The 27217-nt window shown below is 42.2% G+C and overlaps 3 protein-coding genes across 3 annotated transcripts; 1 reads left to right on the top strand and 2 right to left on the bottom strand.

Annotated features, from left to right (window-relative positions):
* Positions 1-2712: 2712 nt before the first annotated feature.
* Positions 2713-4650, bottom strand: LOC130138794 (aminopeptidase P1-like). The gene is made up of 3 exons (XM_056313922.1): positions 4638-4650; positions 3691-3815; positions 2713-3048 (listed from the first exon to the last, which is right to left on the bottom strand). The coding sequence occupies exons 1-3, from the start codon at positions 4648-4650 to the stop codon at positions 2887-2889; spliced, it is 300 nt and encodes a 99-aa protein (XP_056169897.1). The 3' UTR covers positions 2713-2886.
* LOC115665138 (nuclear transport factor 2B-like) lies at positions 4610-6038 on the top strand. Its single transcript, XM_030587025.2, has 2 exons — positions 4610-5007; positions 5712-6038. Exons 1-2 carry the CDS (start codon positions 4687-4689, stop codon positions 5808-5810), a joined length of 420 nt encoding a protein of 139 aa, XP_030442885.2. The 5' UTR covers positions 4610-4686; the 3' UTR covers positions 5811-6038.
* A 5111-nt stretch (positions 6039-11149) lies between these two features.
* On the bottom strand, positions 11150-22270 carry LOC115687659 (aminopeptidase P1-like). Its single transcript, XM_056313784.1, has 16 exons — positions 22098-22270; positions 21898-21961; positions 19373-19512; positions 18561-18845; positions 18349-18471; positions 17870-18184; positions 16824-16910; positions 16611-16678; positions 15347-15416; positions 14872-15006; positions 14641-14721; positions 13319-13373; positions 13071-13175; positions 12871-12927; positions 12161-12285; positions 11150-11517 (listed from the first exon to the last, which is right to left on the bottom strand). The coding sequence occupies exons 1-16, from the start codon at positions 22188-22190 to the stop codon at positions 11356-11358; spliced, it is 1965 nt and encodes a 654-aa protein (XP_056169759.1). The 5' UTR covers positions 22191-22270; the 3' UTR covers positions 11150-11355.
* Between the last annotated feature and the right edge of the window lie 4947 nt (positions 22271-27217).

The following is a 27217-nucleotide window of genomic DNA, read 5'->3' as shown; positions in this document are numbered from 1 at the left end:
TATCTATAACCCTATAGATATGACCGATAGTTTAATTTTTGTGCCTAATCCGAGTTTGAAACAAATATGGCGGGTCGCGTGGACGTTTTGAATGTGGTTGCTATCCTTGTTTATTTAATTGCTTTCCTTTTTCAAATAAACAGAAAATTCAAAAAAATATTAATTAGATTTGAATTAGAGTTTTTGCATGTCTAGGAGTCCTAAATATATCTAGAAGATAGAGTAGTTATTTAATTTAAATTAGGACTTGAGATGATCTATTTCCTAGTTTAAATTAAGTAATATTCTAATCTTAATAGATTATTCAGGTTATTTTATTATTTCGAATTTTAACAAAAATCCTAAAAAGAAATCATGCTAGGGTAGATTAAGTCATCATAGTTTGCATGTTAATTTAGGCATTTTTTTTATTCCGAATTTAAATTGAGAAAATACCAAAAAAATCATTCGTCCTGTCATTAGAAATAGGTCACGTCGTCGCACGACATATAGTTTGCATGCTAGGTTGCATTAATCGCATGTCATTTTCGCATGTCATTGCATATAGGCTAGATTTCATTTAAATAAGTGAAAATCCAAAAAAAAAAAAAGAAATTGAGTGAATTGCTTGTTAATTAGAAATCATATTAGGGTGTCAATGTGATTTTCTGGCTAACAATGCAGATGCTTACGTTGCTTCCAGGTAAGTAATTCTTCCAAACTTGCAATTTATTTAATGCTTTCTAGGTGTTAAATTGGTGGTTTGCGCACCCGCATGATCACCTCACATGCTAGTGACTAAGTTAAAATGGATCCAAACTGCCTGCCAAAATATTTTTGAAAAGAAAAGGTACCGAAAGGGCGTTAGACCAGATCTAGCGTAATCAAGTCCCCGGGCTTAGAATCTCTGGTTTGTAGGAATAAAACATATCTCCCTATGTTTTATTTAGGTTTCTAATCGACCTACCACAAATAGATTAGTGGCGACTCCAAGCATGAAAACTTTTGCATGTTAAAGACTTAAACCATAAGTTGCGAATTGGTAGGGCTTGGGAGGGCCCGAGTTAGGCTTAGTCCTAATAATCCATTAGCCCGAAAAATGAGGAATTTTTTTTAGGTCGCGACAATGTGGAGCTCGCTCACTCTTTTAGTAATTGATGAAGTGCAACAACACAACCAAAACTCGGGACTCAGAAGGCTTTTGGTTCCCAAATCCACTACCAACCACCACCCCATTGTTGGTGCAACACCGATACGCTTAAGGATTTCACCTTGTTGACGTACAAGTTGGTTGCAAGAGTCTAAATGTCGCCGCTTGTTCGTTTATGCAGAAAATGGGAAAATTATCAAAAAAGTCCTAAACTTATTCTACGGCGGCCAATTCAGTCCTAAACCTTTTAAGTTTGCCAATTCAGTCTTAAACCTTTTAAATTCTTGTCAATTCAGTCATTCCAGTCAATTTTGGCCGGCCAGCGCTTACGTGGCCGCCGACCGGTGCCGGCCGTCCGGTCAACGCTGACGTGGCAATTTTTAATTATTTTTTTCCAATTTTTTAATTATTCTTTTCTTTTTTTTCTTTTTTTTCTGCTTTCTTCCCTCTGGCCGGTCCGGCGACCGGTCCGGCGACCGGCGGCCGGCCAGAGGGGAGGGCCGGCGAGGTCGACCTCGCCGGCCTCTGGCGAAGCTCGCCCCGCCGGCCACCGCGAGGGCGAGCCTCGCCGGCCCCCGGGCCGGGCGAGGCGAGGCGAGGTCGTCCGGGTCGCAGAGGCGAGGTCGAGCCTCGCCGTCGCCCGGGTCGCAACGGCAAGGCGCGGCCGACCTCGTGTCGCCCGGGTCGCGACGGCGAGGCGCGGCCGACCTCACCTCGCCCAACGGAGGCGAGACGGCGAGGCGCGGCCGACCTTGCCTCGCCCAACGGAGGCGAGATCGAGCCTCGCCGTCGCGACCCAGGCGACGACGAGGCACGGCCGACCTCGCCTCGCCCAGCAGAGGCGAGGTTGAGCCTCGCCGTCGCGACCCGGCGACGACGAGGCGCGGCGACCTCGGCTCGCCCGGCGAGAGCCGAGGTCGAGCCTCGCCGTCGCCGGGTCGCGACGGCGAGGCGCGGCCGACCTCGCCTCGCCCGACAAAGGCGAGACGGCGGCGCGGCCGACCTTGCCTCGCCCAACGGAGGCGAGGTCGAACCTCGCCGTCGCGACCCGGGCGACGGCGAGGCACGGCCGACCTCGCCTCGCCCGGCGAGGCGAGGTTGAGCCTCACCGTCGCGACCCGGCGACGACGAGGCGCGGCCGACCTCACCTCGCCCGGCCGGGGCCGGCGAGGCTCGTCCTCGCCGGTGGCCGGCAGGGCGAGCTTCGCCAGAGGCCGGCGAGGTCGACCTCGCCGGCTCTCCCCTCTGGCCGGCCGCCGGACCGGTCGCCGGACCGGCCAGAGGGAAGAAAGCAGAAAAAAAAAAAAAAAAAGATTAAAAAATTGGAAAAAAATAATTAAAAATTGCCACATCAGCGTTGACCGGACGGCCGGCGCCGGCCGGCGACCACGTCAGCGCCGGCTGGCCAAAATTGACCGGAAGGACTGAATTGGCAAGAATTTAAAAGGTTTATGATTGAATTGGCAAACTTAAAAGGTTTAGGACTGAATTGGCCGCCGTACAATAGATTTAGGACTTTTTTGACAATTTTCCCTTCAGAAAACACGTAAGCAGGAACGAAATCATTGCGATGAATTACCATGCAGAAAATGAAGCCAATGTATTACATGGTAACAGTGAAATAGCAATCTTTTATGCAACCACTTGAGCATCAAGTTCCTTTCCCTTTATCATAAAGTAAAAAATGGGGCTGGAATTCATAAAGGATGGAGAAGGAATTATAGATATAACAAATGGAGTTTTCCGCGGTTTTTTGCTCATGCACGGACAGGTTCAGTAGCTTTCTTCAGCCATGCCATTTCAGCATCATCCAAGTATGGCGCCAATATATCTCTACACTTCGAATGGTATGTGTTCAGCCAATCGATCTCTTCAGGCGTCAATAAACTCAAGTCGATCAGCTTGCTCTGATACGGTGCCTAGACAGAAAACAGATTAGAATCACGGAAGAGAGCTCGATGATTTGGAAATAACATTAAATTAGTCATTCGTCGCGAATAATTATTTATCCCATAAGACGTTAAACGCCGATGATGCCTATGACAGAGAATGAGGTGGTGGTGATTCTCCGATAAATTGAACGGGTTGATAATAATTTAGTTTTTCTAATGAAGTAAATGTTCAAGTCAAGTCTTTTGCACTAAACAGGGTATGACATTTTTGTACAAACATCATGCCTCTAGGAAACAAGAACATTGGCTGCGAAAAATTTCTGCTCATGCTTCAAATGTTGTTGGTCTGCCCATGTCTTCGAATGTTATACTCTTCCAAAGACGAATAAAAGCAAGTTTGTATCTTTTGCCCCTTAATTCTCTCTGTATTCTACCCACTCAAATAATCCAACTACCAGTCGCCAGTCGAAAATGTAATTAGATGACCGGAACAGTGACCAAGCAAAGAGAACATAAAGAATGGTGAAAATGTCAAATTTGTCAACAAGAGCGAAATATCACCAACTACAGGGAAGAATTGTGTAGTTAATGAAAAAAACCAAAGTCGAAAAGCAAGGAAACACCTTCACCAACTGGTAGGCAATACACTTTTATGTAATTATAGCTTACCCACGTTATATGCTCAAATGATATGTACCCCTTGTCACCAAAGTTGAACTTTGTATCCCCTTCATTGACCACCAAGACATTCTCCAGCCTTATACCAAAGTTCCCATCTTCATAGTAACCAGGTTCTGAAAAAGGTTTCCATTTTAGGAAATCAATGCAACCTTGATGCAACAGGATTTTAAAATTTGGGTTCATAAGATGCTTCGTGAATAAGTGATGCAGGAGGACAATAATACAGGACACCAATTACAAAAATAGGGCTGCCTCTTTTAAGAAAGACACATTTGAATAAACGTCGAATATAGATGCACAAGCAGTTGTGAGGAGCATTCCAAGTAATAGCTTTGAGTAATTTCACAGTACTGTCCTAAAGCAGCAAGTCATAATACAACAAAGAACTTTATCAAAATAAGACACATTCTGTAACGACCCGGTCCGACGAGGGCGGGGAGTGGTCGCTGGGGCTGGTGGATTCTGGCCTGAGCAAGGAGCGGCTTCTGGCAGGCTTCTAGGATGGCAAGGAGGGCATGTCTCTTGTCCCACATCGCTTAAGGGGGAGTTCTAGGCTAGTTTATAATGCCTGGGTGGCCTACCATGTGTAACGCGTTTTAAAGCCGTGAGGACCAGTGGATCCAAAGCGGACAATATTACACAGTGTAGACCGGGGTGTTACACATTCCATGAGAATTGATCCTGAAGCCTCGATGGTTCCTCCTCCTTAGCAAAATGCTGCCAACCATCCTTAGCAAAATGCTGAGAAAATATACCTAAATTGGTCTTGCGTTTTCAGCAGAAGTTGCCTCAATTTGTATCCAAAAACCTACATCAAACCTCTGCCCCTGCGCCTCCCGAACGACGGACCGGTGGGTTTTGGGTCAGTCGGCTTCTTTTCCTTAGGTAACGCGGATGGCCCCTTCCCCCTCTAGGTTTTCTCTCTTGTGGGTAACCGTCTGGCTGCATCGCACACAGAACCAGAAGCAGAAGGAGAAGGGAGAGATGCCGATGCTGGATAGAGAAACCCTGGATCGGATAACAGCGGAGGCCAAGGGGTTCGTGGAGAACTACTACCGGACGTTCGACGCGAACCGGACGGAATTGGTGAACCTGTACCGGGAAGAGTCGGTGATGAACTTCGAGTGCCGGGAGAGGATCAAGGGCAAGGAGGCTATCGTCGCCAAACTCAACTCCCTTCAGCAGTGCCAACTCCATATCAGCAAGATGAACTGCTCTCCCGTGGCCCTCACCCACGGCGCGCTCGTCTTGGCCATCGGCTTCTTGTGGCTAGACGGGAAGCCGGAGGCCCTCAGTTTCAGCCAGGTCTCTATCTCTATCTCTATCTCTATCGGGTTGATGAAGGAGGATCCATTTATAATTGCTATTTAAATTCTTTCTTTCTTTTTTTTTTTTTGAGCGTCGAAGGAGGATGGTGGCTTGGATGAGATGGGCATTTTTGTTCGATTGAATATCACCACCACCTTGGGCTTGGGCGGCGATCCCTTCGTTCATTGTTAGCAGAGTATCCATCCGTTCATAAGAAGATTTGTTATTGCGAACCGAATCGAATCGAATGGTTGTCTTGCTGCTCCTGCTGCTGCTCCGATGAACTTTTGGGGTGAAAATTTACAGTTATTTTATTTCCTTCTCTATCGAATTGATCGCCTCCTATGTCATTTTCGTGGGAGAAATTCTGTGCCCGCTATGAGGTTACCTGTCCCTTGGAAGTTGCCAGATGCCCTCCTTGTAAAAAAAAACTTGCACAGTCTAGCAAGATGTTTCTGATGCAGAAATTGCAAAGTATTTGAAGGAGAATAAGATATGACCTTGGCCGCGTTTTTCACATTGTTGCTTCATGCCTCAGCTATATATATGTGTGGGTGTGTGTATCGCACTTTGATGATACGACCCCGTGTGTACCCGTGCACATCTCAAGTTTGTCTAGTTATTTCTTCTACTTCTCCTTCGCCCCCCCGCTCTTCTTCGTTTGCCTAACGCTCTGCTGTGATTCTGATTCTGCCCCTCAGTCGTTCTTTTTGGAGCCAACACCAGAAGGAAGCTTTTACATACAAGGCAACGGTTGGAAGACCTTCGATCGGAGACAGGAGAGGCTTCCTATCATCTAGGGGCTTTACAGAGGCCGGGAGTTTCAGTCTGTTTTTTACCTTCAATAAAACTTGCTGTAGTACCGTTTGAAACAGATTTCTATATGGTTTAGTAAGTTAGAACCGGGCTTGTCTTAGTGGAGTTCATGTTCGAATTGAGTCTGCCTTGTGTCAAATTACTATCTCTTGTTCGAGTTTTATATTCGGGTTCTCCTTGTTGCTTGATATGCTAAGGGCCTTACATTTATCCTCGCTGTCCTGACTCACTTGGATTGGACTGCTTTGCTGTTTTAAATCCCTGGAGATCTGGATTTGATTCTCGCTTGAATTTGCCCCCGGCCAGCCTCGCATCCTCGGCTTGGGGTAGGCACGGCCGCCAAGGTCGCGCAACTTCGGGCGAGGGCCGCCGGTGGTCTGACCCGTTGGCCGGGTTTTGGGATATGGGACCCGCAATATCCACATCGAAGGGATATGGGACTCGTGGTGACAAGGTCAGATGCTTAACCCAATCTCAGTTGCTTTATCCTGAAGCACTAGCCCAAGTGCGTGATGTAAGGGCCAAAATGGTGAGGGAGATCATCAACAAGGTAATGGCCATTTGGATGCAATTGATGTGGAAGGTGGTGAGGCCTGAAGATTTGAAGCTCGGAGATCCAATCTACAGATATGGATTGTATGGCTTATGCAGCCATCAGGGTGAGCTCTCATTCACCTTGTTGTTGGATTAGTATTTCAAAAAAAAAAACATTAGACCAATTTTTTTCTGAAAAGAGTGTACCCAAAATGGCTATTAAGTTCGAGCCACACACATTTCAGCTTGCAACATTTGAAAGGACGAGCTGCCCTGATCTATGCATAGTAAAGATTGGGGATATGGGCAGAGTTGGTAAGATAACTCTTGCCAAGCTCATTCACGAGCAAATTTCCTCTCGATTCGACTGTTGTAGTTTCCTTACGGATATTGGAGTTGTTGCGAAACAACATGGAGGTTTTTTGGTTTTTGCAAAGCAAGTTGATGTGCGATATCCTAAAGAGAGATTATGAGGTTGATCATGTTGCGAAAGGATTCAATTTTTTTTAAAGAGATATTACCGAATACGAAAGTCCTAATCGTTCTTGATGATGCGGAGGTACGGTCGCATCTCCACAAAATTGTTGGAGAAAAGCTTGATTGGTTTGGTTATGGAATTAGGATAATTGCAACACTATTATCAAATCTATTCTTCCAAAGTTCATATCTCGAGATTAAAATTTTAATCTATTTAGCTACATCCTTAAACATGTATAACTTTTTTAATAGAGTCCCCCGTTTTCAAATTCGGTTAATTAGAGACGACTCGCATATCGGAGCTTGCTAGAGTTTGACAATGTGGACTATCAGCTCATGCCTGGGATTAAAAGTCCTAAAAATGAATACCATAAGCAGACCTTGAGTAGTCTGATTTCTCAACATGAATATTGCCCACGAGCTTTTGCATCCAATTTTGTCTGGTCAACATAGAGCCAAGCACACTTTTGGATCTTACGTGCTAGGCTCTATATACTCATTCATCTTTACCCCTTAGTTGTGAACTTTGTCTCGCGGATTCTCTAGACTTTATGTCAATTATTGTTCTGTTATTGGCATATTAGTGTTCAGACAAACCCATTTTCTTTTAACCACAGCCAAAAATAAAAATCACGAGACATACAAATTTTTATATTGGAAAAGTGTGCATTAAACATGCGGCATGCCCGAAGATTTTGATCTGGGAGCCAATTTGGACTACAAGACTTCGGCCATCTAGGGCCCGTTTGGTAACATGCCAAACAGTAAAAATTTCTGTTCTTTTGTTCCTAGAAATAGTTTGGGAACATAAATGCGTTTGGTTAACTTTTTATTCCCGGGCACATTTTTGCAAATATTTGTGCCGAGAAACAGTTTTGGAAGAGAAACAAGAAGTAAAAAAAAGTTGTTTCTTGTTTCTCGGCACAATTTTGAGAATCAGTTTTTTTTCTTCTTTTTCTTTTTTTTCTTTTCTTCTTTTTGTGTTGCTCTTCTTGGGTTGTGGCCGGTCGCCGGCGACCGGCCCTAGCCACAGCCTAGGGCCGGCGAGGGCGTCACGGCTCTCGCCGGCCGCCGGCGGAGGCGAGGGTCCCCCCTGCCGGCGAGGGCGAGGGCTGGACCCTTGCCGCCTGGGCGAGGCGGCTCGCCGTCGGTCATGGCGAGGTCGGCCTCGCCCAGATCTGGTGAGGTCGAGCCTCGCCGTCGCGACCCACGGCGAAGCCGACCTCGCCGTGGGTCGCGACGGCCTCGCCTAGATCTAGCAAGGCCGAGCCTCGCCGTCGCGACCCACGGCGAGGTCGGCTTCGCCGTGGGTCGCGACGGCGAGGCTCGGCCTCGCCCAATCTGGGGGAGGCCGACCTCGCCATGACCGACGGCGAGCCGCCTCGCCCAGGCGGCGAGGGTCCAGCCCTCGCCCTCGCCTGCAGGGGGGACCCTCGCCTCCGCCGGCGGCCGGCGAGGGCCGTGACGCCCTCACCGGCCCTGGGCTGTGGCCGATAGCCGGCCGCCGACCGCCGGCGACCAGCCATGGCCTAGGTAGAAAGAAAAAAAAAATTAAACAATTCAAAATATTATTAAAATATTATTAATAAAAAGAAATTTGTGTGTAGTTACCAAACGCATTTCTGTTCTTTTCTATTCCAGGAATAGAAATTTTGGACAGTTTACCAAACGCCTTCAAATGCACAGAAATTGTTTCCGGGCACAGAATCAAAAAAAATTAATTCTGTTCAGAAATAGTTCCCGAGCACATAATGGTTGTCATGCGCACCCCTAGTAGCATCTGAACCCACGAGAAGCCATACTTCCACATGGGAATGGTAAGACAAAAGACTTTGGGTATTGACTTTTGAGAAGTCCAAATCGTTTCTTATTGTAATTACAAGTTTTCTTTTATAAGGTTATTGGTCGAACAAACATTAGGATGATGTGATTTGTTAAAAAAAATAAGTAGGACTGTGCATCAGTTGCGGCCAAGTGAGAATCCGATAGGACCGAACCAGCCGGTTCTTGGTGATTCTCGTGAGAATCGATTCCGTTTTTTATTCCAAATTTTTGGAATTGGGAATCGGAGCGACCAGTGGAACTGGCCTAGAGTATAAATAAAAACAAAAATGTTGTTATTTTTTTTATTTTGAGTTTTTATATTAGAATTCAAATATTATTTTAATTTTTATTAATTTAATAAATTTATTTTTCAAGAAAAATAAATTTTATATTATGGATATAATAAATCCTATCCACATTTATTTCATCTCCCTCATGAAATAATTTTGTCCAAGCTATATTCCTCTTAAATCTAATTTATCTTAACTTGAGCAGGCACCAAACACGGGATAAGATAAATTTTATCAAATTTTGAATTTTATCATGACTACCAAACGTAAATCCTTATTTGATGTGTAGTATAGTGAATCACGACATGTACTGCTTGAGGGAAAATTGCCAAAAAAATCCTAAACCTTTTGCATTAGTGCCAATTTAGTCCTAAACCTTTTTTTGGTGCCAATTCAGTCCTAAACCTTTTGCATTGGTGCCAATTTAGTCCTAAACCTTTTTTTGGTGCCAATTAAGTCCTAAACCTTTTAAATTGGTGCCAATTCAGTCCTAAACCTTTTGTTTTTGTGTCAATTTAGTCCTTCCGGCCAATTTTGATCGGAATTTGCTGACGTGGACTCTTGCCGGCCGATGGCCGGTCACCGGCGCCGACGTGGCGCCGACGTGGACAACTTTAATAATATTTTAACATTTTTTGAATTTTTATTTTTTTTCCTTTTTTTCTTTTTTTTCCACTTTTTTTTTTGGTCTCTCTCCCTCCTTCCTCTGGCCGGTCGCCGGTCCGGCGACCGGCCAGAGGCCAGAGGCCGGCGAGCTCAACCTCGCTAGGCCACCGGCAAGGGCGGCCTCGCCGCGAGCCTCCCAACGGGTCGCCGGGCGAGGCTCGACCTCGCCGGATCTGGGCGAGGTCGGGCCTCGCCCGACCATGGCGAGGCTAGCCCTCGCCGGAGGCCGCGGCGAGGGCTCCAGCCTCGCCCAGCGACCTCGCCGGAGGCCGCGGTGAGGCGAGCCTCGCCTTGGTCGGGCGAGGGCGAGCCTCGCCATGGTCGGGTGAGGCCCGACCTAGTCGGATCTAGCGAGGTCCGGCCTCGCCCAGCGACCTCTCTGGAGGCCGCGGCGAGGGCGAGCCTCACCTTGGTCGGGCGAGGCTCGACCTCGCCGGATCCGGCGAGGTCGGCGGGCGAGGCCCGACCTCGCCAGATCCGGCGAGGTCGCCGGGCGAGGCCCGACCTCGCCGGATCCGGCGAGGTCGGGCCTCACCCGACCATGGCGAGGCTCGCCCTCGCCACGGCCTCCGGCGAGGGTTCGAGCCTCGCCCGGCCGACCTCGCCGGAGGCCGCGGCGAGGCCGCCCTCGCCGGTGGCCGGCGAGGTCGGCCGGGCGAGGCTCGAGCCCTCGCCGCGGCCTCCCGGCGAGGGCGAGCCTCGCCATGGTCGGGCGAGGCCCGACCTCGCCGATCCGGCGAGGTCGAGCCTCGCCCAGCGACCTCGCCGGAGGCCGCCCTCGCCAGTGGCCGGCGAGGTCGAGCTCGCCGACCAGAGGAAGGAGGGAGAGAGACAAAAAAAAAAGTGAAAAAAAAGAAAAAAAATGAAAAAAATAAAAATTCAAAAAAAATATTAAAATATTATTAAAGTTGTCCACGTCGGCGCCGGTGACCGGCCGCCGGCCAGCAGGCGTCCACGTCGGCAAATTCCGGTCAAAATTGGCCGGAATGACTAAATTGACACAAAAACAAAAGGTTTAGGACTGAATTGGCACCAATTTAAAAGGTTTAGGACTTAATTGGCACCAAAAAAAGGTTTAGGACTAAATTGGCACCAATGCAAAAGGTTTAGGACTGAATTGGCACCAAAAAAAGATTTAGGACTAAATTGGCACTAATGCAAAAGGTTTAGGACTTTTTTGGCACTTTTCCCTACTGCTTGATATCCCCACAAAACGAGAGATCGGAAATACTCCGGCACGCTTATTTCATAGAAAACAAGTCTTTATCAAACCCGACGATGGCACAAACAATCATAACTAGAAAATCTCAAAGATGGGGAGCTCGCTCACTCTTTTAGTAATTGATGAAGTGCAACAGCACAACCAAAACTCGGGACTCAGAAGGCTTTTGGTCCCCAAATCCACTACCAACCACCACCCCATTGTTGGTGCAACACCGATACGCTTAAGGATTTCACCTTGTTGACATACAAGTTGGTTGCAAGAGTCTAAATGTCGCCGCTTGTTCGTTTATGCAGAAAACACGTAAGCAGGAACGAAATCATTGCGATGAATTACTATGCAGAAAATGCAGCCAATGTATTCACATGGTAACAGCAAAATAGCAATCTTTTATGCAACCACTTAAGCATCAAGTTCCTTTCTCTTTTATCAGAAAGTCAAGGATGGGGCAGGAATTCATAAAGGATGGAGAAGGAAATATAGATATAACAAATGGAGTTTTCCGCGGTTTTTTGCTCATGCACGGACAGGTTCAGTAGCTTTCTTCAGCCATGCCATTTCAGCATCATCCAAGTATGGCGCCAATATATCTCTACACTTCGAATGGTATGTGTTCAGCCAATCGATCTCTTCAGGCGTCAATAAACTCAAGTCGATCAGCTTGCTCTGATACGGTGCCTACACAGGAAACAGATTAGAATCACGAAAGAGAGCTCGATGATTTGGAAATAACATTAAATTAGTCACTCATCCCGAATAATTATTTATCCCATAAGACGTTAAACTCCGAGGATGCCTATGATAGAGAATGAGGTGGTGGTGATTCTCCGATAAATTGACCGGGTTGATAATAATTTAGTTTTTTCTAATGAAGTGAATGTTCAAGTCAAGTCTTTTGCGCTAAACAGGGTATAACATTTTTCTACAAGCATCATGCCTCTAGGAAACAAGAACATTGACTGGGAAAAATTTCTGCTCATGCTTCAAATGTTGTTGGTCTGCCCATGTCTTCGTTTGTTATACTCTTCCAAAGACGAATAAAAGCAAGTTTGTATCTTTTTCCCCTTAATTCTCTCTGTATTCTACCCACCCAAATAATCCAACTGCTAGTCGCCTGTCGAAAATGTAATTAGATGACTGGAACAGTGACCAAGCAAAGAGAACATAAAAATTGGTGAAAATGTCAAATTTGTCAACAAGATTGAAATATCACCAACTACAGGGAAGAATTGCGTAGTTAATAGAAAAAACCAAAGTCGAAAAGCAAGGAAACACCTTCACCAACTGGTAGGCAATGCCCTTTTATGTAATTATAACTTACCCACGTTATATGCTCAAATGATAAGTACCCCTTGTCACCAAAGTTGAACTTTGTATCCGCTTCATTGACCACCAAGACATTCTCCAGCCTAACACCAAAGTTCCCATCTTCATAGTAACCAGGTTCTGCAAAAGATTTCCATTTTAGGAAATCAATGCAACATTGATGCAACAGGATTTTGAAAATTTGGTTCCTGAAATGCCTCGCGAATAAGTGATGAACTAAGCGGTAGGACAATAATACAGAACACCAATTGCAAATATAGGGCTGCTTCTTTTAAGAAAGACACTTCTGAATAAACATCGAATATAGATGAACAAGCTGTTGTGAGTAGCATTCCAAGTAATAGCTTCGAGCAATTTCACAGTACCATCCAAAAGCAGCCAGTCATAACCTTAAACTACTCCAAAAACAATTGAATCAAATCCTACCAGCTGCTCTCAAATCTACCAAATTCAATAGAACTCTCTTCTACCAGGAAGGTTATCATATTTCACATTCCATAGAATAACCAAGAACAGAACTGTTAAGTCTGTTACAGAGTAATTATTACGTATTCTGGAAGCATTGCTCCCGGTGCATATTGACCCCTAGACCACGGTGAATAGACCACACCACCTCAGCCTTATACATCGAATGGCTGAGATAGCAATGCCCCGGGCATCTAATAACTTTCCCAAATTACAATCCGGTACACTACATATACTAACCATCTGTAACTGTCATTGAAGCTTGAATTGGCTCATTACCACCGATCGAATGCGGACCTGATCATTGAAAGGTCAAGTTAAACATCATTAGCTAGATTATGTATCAAAAGTTAGCTAAGCTTGCCTAGACTAAGCTGGGATGGCAGATATCATGGCCAAATATGGAAATAAACGTGCTTTATCCCTGCTCATCCACATACCTTCATGAACATTTAGGTAAGATCCGATCCCATGCCCTGTGCCATGTCGATAATTGAGACCGTCCTTATACAAAGGTAGTCGGGCAAGAATGTCCAAAGCATAACCTTAAAGATTTAAATAATAGAAACTTTACAAATATGAAGGAAAAAAACCTCAGTTTATGTTGATGGGACCAATCCCTGAATGCACTGACAATTTGATTTAGAAGCAAAATTTAGTCAAGTGCGAGGGTGAAGGATTGTGATACCATTTGTTCCATTCGGAAATCTGGCATTTCCCAGAGCGATGTGCCCTTTTAGTACCTGGATAGAGCCCAGAACCAGAAGCTCTCAGAGCCTTGTAAGACTTAGTATGAATTAGAAATCAAAGGACTTGCTGTTTTACAGGGGGAGAAGGAATTAACTGGATTGAAATAAGTAGACAAAGCGCATAAAAAAGAAAACTCAAGGTAATTTTTCCAGTACTTCCTTAATTAGACCTTGGATCTGTGCTCAGGAATATGAGGTCTTTACACTACTAACGCCAGAGAATATAGGGATAACAATTTATACATATGGAAGAGATATCTTGAGAAGAGGAAGATGAAAGACTGTGAGGTGTATTTACGAGTCAATAGTTAATGCACCACTTGCATTAGTAGCACACGTCAATAGTTAATGGGAGTCGTCTTGACCAATGAATCAATGTTCACCGATGATGCAGTGCATGACATGCAAAGGCAAATATATATAACAACAAGGTTTCCAGCTGCACCTAGAGGTTAAAAATCATAGATAGGCAACATTTTACTCTGGTATTAGGCGAAAGTAATGGCTATTGAGGGGTGAAGGGGGTATCACCCTGTGAAGTAAACGGCATTTTAGAGACTGATCTAGATATGACCTAAAATACTCAAGTTCGACGACTATTGGAGAAATTAAGGACGAAACACAGCAATAGGAAGAGGTAGATTCACGTCATGGCAGCAGCCAATGACGAAACAACTCTCTGAGAAAAAGAAACTAGCAAAGGAGGCAAGATGATGTTGGAAATATTGAAAGAGCTGCAAAGAAAGCGATAGCCGACCATTGATGAATCTCTTCAAGGTAGCATCAAAACTGACTTGTTTCATTGACAGTCCTATGGCCAATTTCAAGGTTCAAAATCTGCATGCAGGACCATCTTTTATCTTAAAAGTAGTCGAAAGAACTTCATCTATTACAGAAATATTCAAGAAACATTAGTTGCACTGCTATGGGGTACACCCAATGCACTCCCTACCCTCAGATCACGAGTCTCATTTGGGACCCACCAAATCAAAGGGCTAAGGATGGATGCATTAGGTGGACTTGATGCACCTCAAAACCCCCCATATTCTTCACTTCCCATCAAAGCATAAGATCACATTACTTGCTATCCAGAAATAAGTAGTATATTGGCATCTATAAGAACAGGTTTGCTAGATATTCTTGCATACAACTTACTGAGTCAAATGTTTCCAGGAATGAGATCTATAATCTTACCTAGATTCTACCACCATATACAATTGCCACGTAATTATATAAACAAAGCTGAACTGAAACAACGCACCGCCGTATAGCATGCTTTCTCATGTGCTGAAGGTCTCCCAAAATGAACAGTACGAGTTATATCTGTTGTTCCATCTAGATACTTTGGATACAGCATCCACAAAACCAAGAAAGAAAACTATAAGTCTTGGGAAAAAGATCGCGAAATGAGATGCAAATTGACAGATTACCTTGTTGTTAAAGCAGCAAATTTCCAAATAACAAACACTAAACAGAAGCACAGCTCACATACCTGTGCGCCAGAATCAAATAGATAAATGCAATCTGCATCTAACTCTGCGCAAGTGTTCGGCTGCGGTGCATAATGGTTCATTGCCGCATTAGGACCGACTGATGAAATGGTAGGAAAACTTAAACTTTTGAAATGCTGCAAATGTTAAAGAAAAGGATATTGTTATTCCATAAAAACTTCACACAAACATGTGGTAGCCTGGGCAAATCAAAATAGTTTTGAACATCTTATCCGTCACATCACTAGAGATACATGCACTGTAACAAGCATTCACATAACGCCAAATTACAAAAAGCAAATGGAAGAGTAACTCCTCTACTAACCACACCTTGCAGACAGTTGGGTTTTCAAACGTCGTACGCATGTATAATGTTTGCTTAGGCATACATTTGTACGACATCAAATCCAATTTAAAAATAAAAAACATAAAGAAGAGTCCACACAGTTCTGTGAAAATCCATGAGTAGGAGATTACCTCTTTTGAAGCTCGAAATGACTCCAGCTTATCACTCACAGTCACCTCCGTTAGTTTCTTTCCTTCCCTGCTGTACGTTATTTTAATCAAACGTGTTGAAGCATATGTGCCTTGAACCAAAATTTTGGAAGATACTACCGAAAAAGACATCAAGTGATGCTTTAAATCAACTGGCACGAGAAATTAGAAATCTGCCAATACATTTGTCAGTAAGGTACACTTTAGAAACTCACATTAAGCACACAAAATTAGTTTGCTTCACCCCACATGCCGTCAAAGAAAATGCAGGAAACATTTCCTTCACAGGTTTATGATGAGTCTTCAAAAGAGACAAAGTACGCACAAGCGGAAGAGGTTCCCAGTCTTTAGATGTCGGAGTTCATAGTCAAAGTACTAACCTATTAGCTTCATGTTATTTAGAAACCAAATTTAAAAGGCTAAAATGATTAGGGAGGTAGATGGTGTCAAGCCATAACGATACCAGAGTGCTTCAAGCCCCTCATATTTGGAGGTGCATTAGCCCAAATTCTGTCACCTCGACTAACAGAAGACGGACAACAAGGACCTCACTGGAAGGCCAACAGTATAATGAATTATCTTGACGGAACTAGCACTGACCCATCAGGTTCTCCAGAAGAGTTTCCTTTTGAGAGCAGAAGAATTTCATACAGATATAGCCAATCCCAGAAATGCCCCCGTGTCCCCAACACTATAATAAAATGATTCTCTGGGGAAAGCAATGCCAATACACATAAAGAAGAACAGTGAAATCGGGGGCACAGTTAATGTCACTCATAAGGCTTTATGCAGCAATTGTTAATTCAAACAGAAGTGGTTCACCCAGGATGTGCCTTTCATCCAACATCTTACAGAGTCACATGCTTTATTGGCATGAAGGATGACCAAACAATGGAATGTTCTTTTTCTGTTTGAGGATCAACAGATAGATATTATAGACTAGCTGCAAGCCTTCCTATCCTAATGGCTGATTCAAGTGATGACTTCAAAATGAACATGTTTCTGCAAAGTCAAAGCTTGTGGTACAGGTAAGTTGAACTGAGATGTCTCCACCCACTCATTGATTAAAGCGGGCACATCTCTCGAAAACTAGCAGGAAACTAAGCCAAGTTATGAAATTCCTTTGCTTTGCCATTCGGATAATATCAAAATCTTTCACTGTCTATTCTTGAATAAGTAATCCACTGCATTTGCATCCAAAAAAAATATAATTGAACAAAAATTATGACCAGCGAAATGAACTTACAACTTCTTTTTCTGGGCCAAAGTCTCTCCCTCCACGAAGTAACCAGAAGCACCATAGTCTTCTTGCATCTGAGCAATTAGACAAACAAGATCATGCATCACTCACTCAAGGAACTTTCAGGTATGATTGACATAAGAAAGATCTCCATGTGTGGCACGATAAGGAAAAGGCAAATAGTTCTCAAGGTTAATGCAAGAAGATTCCGTGGTATACCTGCTTATCCAACCAGACAAGATATTGTACAACAGCTGCACCATCTCTGATGTGTGCCTTCCTTAACCCATCCAACTCAATTGGATTCTGAAATTTACAGACTTACGCTTCATTAAAGAAAATTGGCATGCTTTCATAATAAAGAGCAGCTGACCAATACATGGCCAACAAAGATCACAAAACGGAATATCCTAGTCTTATCAAATAGTAGAATGGTAAAGTCCAAATGGAAATTTCTATACTAAAAAATGCTAACGATGAGATATCGCTGCTCATAGGCTTCCGGATGATGGCAATTGGCATCAGTTACAAGTTAATGGCCAGATGACCAGGCAGAAAATGTTCAATTCTTGCTCCTATACTTTACAAATCAGACCCGAGATTCTTTGCTTGTGCATTTGATTTGAATAGGCTTATTCTGCTCATAACTACAGACCCTCTTACAGGTTAATTCCTAAAAATTATGATCGTCAGAATACTGAATGCTTTTCATTCCCATATTATTTCAGCTAAAACCAAATGATTTGCAGACGCTATTCTTAAGATATCAACAAATAAAGCAAAGGCCTCCATAAAAAGAAGCACCTGCAAAAAGGGGTTGGACAGAATGTTCAGGAAGTATGAGGTAGTAGCAGCACAAAAGCCATCATCAGTAATGGGCCAAAACACATACAAGGAAATCATGGAGGATCCACAATTGAGAATCATATTCATTCTTTCATATCAACATCCATATAAAGAGGATCTGTTCATCTCAACGACACACTAGAGTATGCAATCTCAATGCCAATTTCCACCAGAAGTGAAGCTTTGGAATTAGTAAATGGCATCGAGTCTAATTTGACCCTAGTCGATCATGAGATTGAACGTTCTGCCAACATAGAACAATTCAAAGGCAGTGCCAGCTCAGATTCTGGAGCTAACATCAGCTTATTTCGATGATCACTACCTTATGTATGATTACATCACTACATATACTCGAAGATCATCGGCGCAACATTATCTGTGACCATTACTTTTTCATAGATAGGTAATACATGCATTACCTTCAAAGCTTTTGCAAGGGCCAAAGGAGATTGCTTCAGGAGAACTCTGTCGGAATCTAGTTTAGAATACAAAGCATAGCAACAGGATCCAGGATCAGCCCATATAAAGTTAATGCTATCACCATCTTCTGCTTCACTCTTAATGCTTTTGGCTGCATCCTCCCTAGAGCCAATGTCCGTTCCCCCAGAAACATCACTTTGAGTTTCTTTGAATTCCCATGGGCCAAGCTGGTTGGATGCAAGTAAGCTCACATCTGCGCTAACCGCACCATACTCCCGCACTTCGATTCCATTCTCCTTCAAATAGCCACTTACCTGCATATGACTCACACTGTTTAGCACAACAGTACCGCTAACAAAACATAATAGGAGAGAATAAGAAACGTCTGATTATAATAAGATGGAGACTGAATATGTCAGGAAGAACCCAATACACCTTGATGCTGACAATATCATAAGGAAAGGGGTGATAACCAAACCTCAGAAGATAGCTTCCTCTGGTCCACATAAATGAAAGCTAAAGTGGGCGTGACTATAGCAAATGCATGAACTACGGGGCAGTAAGACACATCACTTCCTCGAATATTATACAGCCAAGCAACCTGCAAAGTAACAGCTAAGTTCTAACACTGCCAATAAAAAGTATCTACGAAATATATGATTGGGAGATGACCCATCTAAAAAATCTTGCCTCATCAAGGGCTGTGATTACTATGCCACGAGCTTTCTCCTGGGTAAGCCTTTCTCTCAAGTCATTCAGTTTATCTGCGGTTGATCGACCGGCAAATTCCAGGGCATGTACATTCACAGCATTTATTTGAGGAGGTGGCCTATTTTTCCATACCTCATCAACCAAGTTGGTGGAAGTGTGAACCAGCTTCTGCTTTTTTTTGGCAAAAGCACGTTCCCATCTCTGCGCAGTGTCTATGGACACGCACCAAGGATCAATGCCAATTGACGCATCATTTGGCAAGTTCTGATGAAGAATAGACATTAAATCCACACGGAGCGAAAATGGTTACATAAAAAATTTTCTGGAGTAATCTAAGTAAGCGACAGTAACCTACTCTTCAGTTGGACCATGAACTCTGAACTACATAAGCAGGAGCATAAGAATTAGCACTTTAAAATTGTCTTACAGCATAGGTTACACCAGATTTAGCTGAAGGAAAAAACATGATACTGGCTTAGACATGAGACAAGATCGACAAAGCCAGTCTGGAGAAGATTATCAGTATGCCAGAACTTAAGTAAAAGAAAATCATCGTTTTGATTGGCAATCATCATAAACATTTAAATTGAATAGATTATATCCAACATTTTTTTGGCCCACAAGAGATTATATAACCCACTTCATAGAGTTCAAGAAATCCCAGAACCAATAATTGAGGAAATGTCAAAGAGCATGTCTCAACTTCCGATCTTGCACAGAACAAATTAGAATTAGCATGTCCTTTTAGCTTAAAAAGTAGTCCAAAATTCACCAAAAAGATAAAGACTCACGTCTGCCATCCAAACATCCACAGCAGGGTCTTCTCCTATGCGCATGAGTTTCCACTGATCGCTAAGTTGTTGAGCAGCCTGCAAGAAATAACGTGCATCGGTCCATAGCAGAGCTTCGTTCATTGTTATAAGAGCCAGACCTGCACGATTCAAGTTAAAAGATTTAACTAGGACATACTCCAGATATTTAATAATTTACATGGAAATTCTAACCATCTTAATTTTCTTCAGATTTCTCTAAACAGAAAGAAAAAAGATCAATGAGTTGATGCTGGTGAAACATGAGTGATGACTTTCATCTGTCACATGACAGTCAAAGTATGAAATTTCTCTGGATTAAGGTGCAAACACTCTTCCTTTTCCTCATTCATTTCTCCGAACCAAACTTTTGTTGCATATGCAGATCTTAGACGTGTGAAATTACACTAAAGGAAGCAGGTAATTGAGCCTGGTGTTCGAAGAGATTCTTAAAATCAACCTAATGTAAACCTCATTTGCAATACCATAAAAACAAGATACAGCCGATACATTTCTAAGACACCTCATCAGATGCATAAAATATAATTGTACTAGAATCTAGCGCAAAAGCAGCATGAACCAAAAGAAATCCTCACCCATTTGAGGATGAAAACCCCTATTGAAACAACAACGTCAATTTCATCCCACAGCATTTTCACCAATTTAGAACAACAGCTCATGAGATATAAATCTTTTTATGGCCAATGAAATGAATGTAGGTAAAAATAATTTTCTACTTTTTTTTTGTCATAATAATGTTCTACTTTTCCACCATAACTTTTGAAATCCCACTAAACAAAGAAATACTCTTTCAACCTTTTAAGGTTAGAGTTATTGAACAACCAAAAGTTTTGTGAAGCACAATGCCATGAAAATGAGGATACATTTGTTTATCCCATTTCTAGTCAGTAGTAATCATTTATTGATCTGAAAGGGATAACGCCGATGTCTACCATTTCTTCAAACATATTAACTCAGATGTTCAATTGCAAAAAGCTGAAAGAAAGTACAACAGTGCTGACACATCAGTTTGCCTAGCATAAATTGAAGTGTTTGATTACAAACTCAGTAAATACTAACATTGCTCTCAAAGTTTGCCTACTAAGAGACGATAATATGCATGCGATGAACCGATACCAATCCAAAAACAAGAATTCGAAAGCAAGAGAAGTAATACGTTGGAATAGGCAAAAGAATTACTTCATTCCAGCACTCGTCAATTTCAAGGAAAAAGCGGAAGACCGCAAGACGACAGCGTGGACTTAGAGGTGGCAAATGGGCGGATGTTCGGCCCAAATCCTCCGATTTAACTCACATTGTCCCGTTTATTTGCTAAATAATTTAGATGACCCATACCCAACTCAATCCAAATCCAATTCAAACCCACCCAAAAACAGAGCTATCATATTTTAGCGCCCTCGGGTCGATACGATAATGTCTGCTTCAGGGGTTTTATTTGGACCAATATTAATCGCCTCCCTCTTCGTGCTCCGCCAGGTCGTCGCCTTCATCGCCATCATGGCCATCAACAACTGCGGCGAGAACTCCCGCGGCGATTGCGCGCGCAAAGTCCTCGGCAGGTTCTCATTTCTACCGCTCTCTGAAAAACCCCTGCTCGGACCTACTAGCATTGCTCTAGATTGTTTTGCACTCTTCGGTGGATTCTTTCACCACCTCTCAATTCAAGACACAAAGAAGCGCTCAATCTTCCCCCGCAAGAAGAAGAGTTCGTGCTCAGCAGCTGTCATCCCCTGTTCGTACCTCAAATTCTCCCCCTACATTCTGAAGCTGTTAACCAAATTGTGGCATTCCTTGCTCTCTCTCTCTCTCTCTCTCTCTCTCTCTCTGAGTTTAATTCATCGTCCACTTGGGATCGTTTACTGAAACAAACTTTTCCTTTTAGGATTGATTTGATCACTTGGGAATGTTGTTTGAAGAATTAGAAGCAATGTTGGGGGAGGTCATCCACCGCGGGAGTTCTCAAAGTCTAATCTCGAACCACCTACCCAGCACCCCCCCTCCTCATTTCTTGAACACACATCTGCTCATTTCACGAACACTCATGCCCTTAGATCGAACACGTGAGGGGTACGTACGCTCAAGCACTCAGAAGATCGACGCGGAGCAGAACGTCTGCGCCCGAGGGCGAGAGAGCGAGACTAGAGAGAGAGAAGAGAGAGTCTCTGGGCTTGCAGGTTGGTACTGGGTTGGGTCTCAAGATTTTTGTGGGTTGGAAATGGGTTTGAGGCCCATTTTGAGAGGTTTATCGTAGCAGAAGTGGTGATTCCCCTTTAAATTTGAGATGGCTCATACATGACCTGACCCGTTTTGGTTATTAAATAGGTTTGAGGCCCATTACAACAGGTGTATTTAGACCGTATCAAAAGTCGCAATTCTTCAATCGCTCTCGTAAACTCAAACTGATACAAACTCAAGCGACTCATGAACGCGATCAAACCGATTCATGAGCGCAAAAAAAAAACAACAAAAGGCGAAACAAAACTCACCGGCACTTCCAGTGAATTCAGAAACGAACTCGCGCCTCTTGTCCCTCGAAGATACATACTCGCTCTACAACAATTCAGCCATCCCGAGCATCAGCGAAACTCCACAAGAAACGAGATGATGCTAAAGAAAGAAGAGGACGGATTCGACAAGGGGAAGGTATAATCAACCATAGTTTAAGATGGAAGAGAGAGAGTGGAACCTGATGATAATCTTCGGAAGGAACGACCAGGGCATCGAGAGGAGGGGAGTGAGAGGACATCAGGGACCTTAGAGCAGCGAGCGTGTCCGCCATTTTCACCTCAGTGTCACTTCGCAGCACGGTGTCTCTCTAGTATCAGCAGCAACCCAATCGAGAAGCAAGATCGAATGTTTTTTTGTTTGGTCAAGAATCGCTTCAATAGAAGTTCTCTCCGTTGCCGGAGCTGACAAGAGAGACTGATTGAAATAGGCCAAAGCTTTAAAGGAAGGCGTGTCTTATTATTGACAAAAACATAAGGACATGCCTCAAATTACTTGATGACTTCAATTCATTCGTTGAAATCTGATCTCTTTCTTTTAAGGCAATGCCCAAAACTACAAGTAATCTATGCAATTATTTACATATTTGGAAATGGAGTGATGACAAAGGGACCCGGGTATAAGGTCCTATGTTGGGTCCTAAGTTTCATAGGGTGGACTTTGGTTCGAGCTTGAAACTAGGTTCGGGAGCCAGGTTTAGGATCTCAAATACAAGAAACCAAGTTTGCACACCAAGGATTTGGGTCTGGGCATCTAAGACCCGGGTCTAGGCTTTGCAAACCCACGTGCGGAGCATCGAACTCGAGTCACAACGTCAAGGCCCCAAGTCCAAACACTAGGAATGGTGCGATGCGGTGAGGGTAATCTGAGTGAATTTTTAGATTTTATCTGTGTTCTTTTGTACGGACTGAAATTTATATTTTAATCATGAAAATGTTTTTCTCTAATTCTAGTTTTAGATTATGTTAAACAGGAAAAAATATGGAAAATTTGGTGTAGATTTGATTTTATTATTGTTCCTCAACCAATTGGGAAGAACTCTGTGTTAAAATTGGATTATTAAATACAAAGTGATGATTATTACTTGGCCAAAAAATAAAAGGATGGGTTTTAGTTGAAGCATTCATTTTCTCCGTTTGACATTGAACTTTGAGAAAACTTCAAATAAGGACTTGAAATGAAGTCATTTTCTTAAAAGATGACCCAAAATGGATCTTATCTCAAATAAAGGTCTGAAGTGACCAAGTAAGTCTCAAATAAAGGTATGAGTCACCGGATGGTGAGCATTTGATATTTCCGATGACCGGATAGAGTATCTTTCTCCATATAAAGATTTAAAAGGAAAGAAAAAACTAAAAAAGCTCCCAAGAAGAGAGTCTTCGCTCGCTCAAGAGAGGAGATCCTCGCCAATAGGCATGTGGCCCTGTTGGTAAAAAGGTTTGGGGGGTTGGGGACACTGGTTTCATAAGTGCGGTTCGACTCCCACGCTCTGTAGAGGAAGAGCAAAAATCAGAAAATGAGGAAAGTTAGAAATAGGACGGACAAAAAAAAAGATCCTATGTTCCATTCCAATCAAAATCCAATTAAATCTCACTTTCCAATTTGATTCCAGCTTTGTTGCCCTAAAACCCCTCTCTCCCTATTCTATGGTTTATGTTGATTTGCTCTTGTGAATTCTTCTTGCCCTAGAGGGGAAACAAACAATGCGACATCCTTACCAAAAAAATAATTCCTTACCAAAACAACAAACAATGCGACAGTTCCGACAAAGCACGTCCATGACGACTTAAACTGCCACCAACAGCAATGTGGCGAGTGTAGAGCTGGCGCCGGTGAACGGAGGTCAACGACACTCGCTGGCAAACTCAAAAAGGCCGAGCGCACACCCCCACCTTTTTTTTGCTTTTTTTTCTTTTTTTAATTTGTATCCATATTTTTTTTTGGACAAAAATGCCATCTTTAGACAACCGGAAAAACCAACTACTTGCCGACTGGAGAAAATTTGGCCGGCTGGCGAGCTTAGACCCTTATTTGAGACTAACTTGATCACTTCAGGCCTTTAATTTGGGACAAGATCCACTTTGGTCTCTTTTTTAAAAAAATAAAGACACTTCATGTCCTTATTTGGAATTTTCCCTTGAACTTTTGTAGGAGTCCATAGTTAAAAGCTAGTGATCCAATTACTGTTTCTCCAATGCTAAAAGAGAATTTAGTGAGCTTTCTAAAGGAAAAGGTAATATATAACGTAAAGATGGTAATGTACTAAATTTTCTATCATCCACGGTTCCCTAATAATTTTAAGATATCGTTAACAAGTGTCTCAGGCACTTATTAAAAATATATAATTAAGAAATAATTTGATTTCCAATGCACCATTTATACACAGTATGAGAGAATCATATATTGGAAATAACAACTATTTTTTTTTTTGGATATTTAATAAGTGTGTCGAGACACTTGTTAACGAAATCCATGAGTTTAAATTATGTCTATTTCAAATTATGAAATGCGGAAAACTAAGTTTTGTTTATCCGACAAAGATAAAGAGATTATTTTAATGTTTTGAAATGAAAATTATTAAACGCGGAAGAAAGATTGATCTTTTCAAGAGGCCTTCCAATGGAAGTTTTCTTTTTTTGCTGGAGCTGATGAGTGAGGCTCATCCAAATAGGCCAAAGCTTAAGAGGAAGGTGTCTTATTATGGACAAAAAAAATTTATAATATACAGAGATGTAACAAATCACTATTTGAATTCAATTCTTTCATTCAAATCTAATCTCTTTTGAACTTTTAATGATATGCCTAAACCTGCAAGTAATCCACGTAAGTCCTAGAAAATTTGGAAATGGAGTGACAAGCGGACCTGGGTCTAGGGTCTAGGCATTGGGTCCTAAGTATGGGTGAACAGTTCCAGGCTCCACTTAGAACCTACCAATTAGAATAATTTCCCTAATTTTTGAAATCCGAAACCTATCATGTATACCTAGAAACCTGAACCTATACCCTATCATAAGTTTCAAGGTTGATTTCAAGATCTACCCAGGTTTCACATATACTCTTAATTGAACGATTGCGGTAAATCATCACCTCTAATGACAATCATTTGCTACAATCCACTTGTAACAACTCATATTTAGACACCCAAAGAATATGAAATATTAACAAAGTAAGTAAAAATCTCAATCATAGATATCGCTAGAAATGGGAGATCATAATAGTGTTTCATAATACACACTCATCATTGGATGCCATCAAATGCCGCAAGATCGCGCGAAGATATAGCACAAAAAAACACAAAGACTTGTTCCAAGTTCTAGGTTCTAGATTCCAAGGAACTTACTCATCAGAACAGGTTTCCCAATTTTCGAAATCTGGAATCTACCCTGCATATCCTAGAATTTAGAACCGAATCTTAGGTTCCTGCTTCTATCCCGGAACTATGCTCACCCCTAGTTTGAGCTCAAAACTAGGTTTGGTAGCTAGGTCCGAATTTGGAAGCCAAGAACCCAAGTTTGCACAACAAGGACTTGGGTCCGAGCATCTAAGACCCCGATCAAGGCATTGCAAACCCAAGTGCAAAGCAGCATCAAACTCCGATCACCACATCAGGGCTCAAATCCGAGTTCCAAGAATGGTCAACATGATGGAAATATGAGTGATTTTTAAATTGGGCAAATACCACCAAAAACCTCAAATTATGTCTACTATGAAACAAATACCCCTAACTTTTTGTGTCAACAAAAACCCTAAACTTGGCCACTGTAATACATAAACCCCTAACTTTTTTGTATCGCGAAAAAATCCAAACTTATACATATGCGATATATATATCCTCTATTATAGTTCCATCTAATGTATATTTGTCATACTGGTATAAGTTTTGGATTTTTTATGACACAAAAAAATGTTTAGGGTTAGGGTTTTTAATGACACAAAAAAAAAATTGGGGGTATTTGTGTCACATTTGAATAGTTTGGGGTTTTTTGTGGTATTGACTTTATATTTTATTGATGTTCTTTTCTAAGGACTAAATTTTATTGTTTTGAACACAAAAATACTTTTCGCTGATTTTATTTTTTGTAAACGGTGTTAAACATGAATAAGTAGGAAAAAAGAAGAAACGATATTTTGTGACGCCCGTAAAAATCTACCAATGTGTTTTCTAAGATGTTCGATTGTAAGATTTGATTTTACTATTGTTCCTCGGCCAATAGGGAAGAACACCGTGTGGACATTTGATTGTTAAATATAAAGTATGGTCTTTTGCTTAGCAATAACGAAGGATGGCTTGTAATCCAAGTATTCTTATTCTACATTCGAGAGATTGAACTTTCGTAGTAGTCCCATGGTCAAGCTAGTGCTCCCATTTCCTAAGCGTTTCTCCGAGGCTAAGAGAGAATTTAGTGGGTAAAGAGGGAAAAAAGTCATACTTTTCAAAAGAGAATTTCCATAGCTCTCTCCAAAAGTAATCTATGAGATCAGGATGATAAGATACCGAATTTTCTAACCTCCACGAATCTCTAATTAGTTTGTGATAATGTTGCACGAGTGTCCAGATACTCATTAATAATTTTTTAGATAAGTGCCCTAAAAGTCCTAAAACTTGTTATAAAAGTGCAATTGAGTCTTAAAACTTTCAAAAAATACAATCCAATCCTAAAACTTGTCATGAAAGTGCAATTAAGTCTTAAAACTTTCAAAAAATATAATCAAGTCCTAAAACTTGTCACGAAAGTACAATCGAATCCAAAAACTTTCAAAAAATATATTAACGAAAGAACTCGATTAGACAAATTTAATGAATTTTAAGACTTGTTGGCACTTTTGGAAAGTTTAAAACTCAGTTGCACTTTCGTGACAAATTTTAAGACTTATTTGCACTTTTTAAAAGTTTCAAAACTCAATTGCACTTCCTTAACAAGTTTTAGAACTTACAATGCACTTACCCCGTAATTTTTTATTTGAATGTTAAGTGACGCAAGACACAAATTAACAAAATCCATAAGTTTTCGAAATATCAATTTAAAATTATTATAGTTGAAAAACTTATTTTGTCTATCCCACAAATATAGAGAATTTATTTCGAATTTTTTTAAAAAATTTTACAAAAACCAATAACGAACAACACAAGACCAAAACCCGGGACTCGAGAGGCTTTTTGTCCCAAAATCCATTACCAACCACCACCCAATTGCTGGTGTAACACCAATACGCTTAAGGACTTCACTATGTCGACGTACAAGTTGAATGCAAAAGTCTAAATGTCGCCGCATGTTCCATTATGCAGAAAACAGGTACGCA

This window comes from Syzygium oleosum, unplaced genomic scaffold (genome assembly GCF_021117445.2).
Source record: "Syzygium oleosum isolate NSW1041296 unplaced genomic scaffold, Sole_v2.1 Sole_v2.08, whole genome shotgun sequence".
Lineage (NCBI taxonomy): Eukaryota > Viridiplantae > Streptophyta > Magnoliopsida > Myrtales > Myrtaceae > Syzygium > Syzygium oleosum.
Note: the sequence above shows the minus strand (reverse complement) of the source record. Positions and strands in the feature narration are given on the sequence as shown.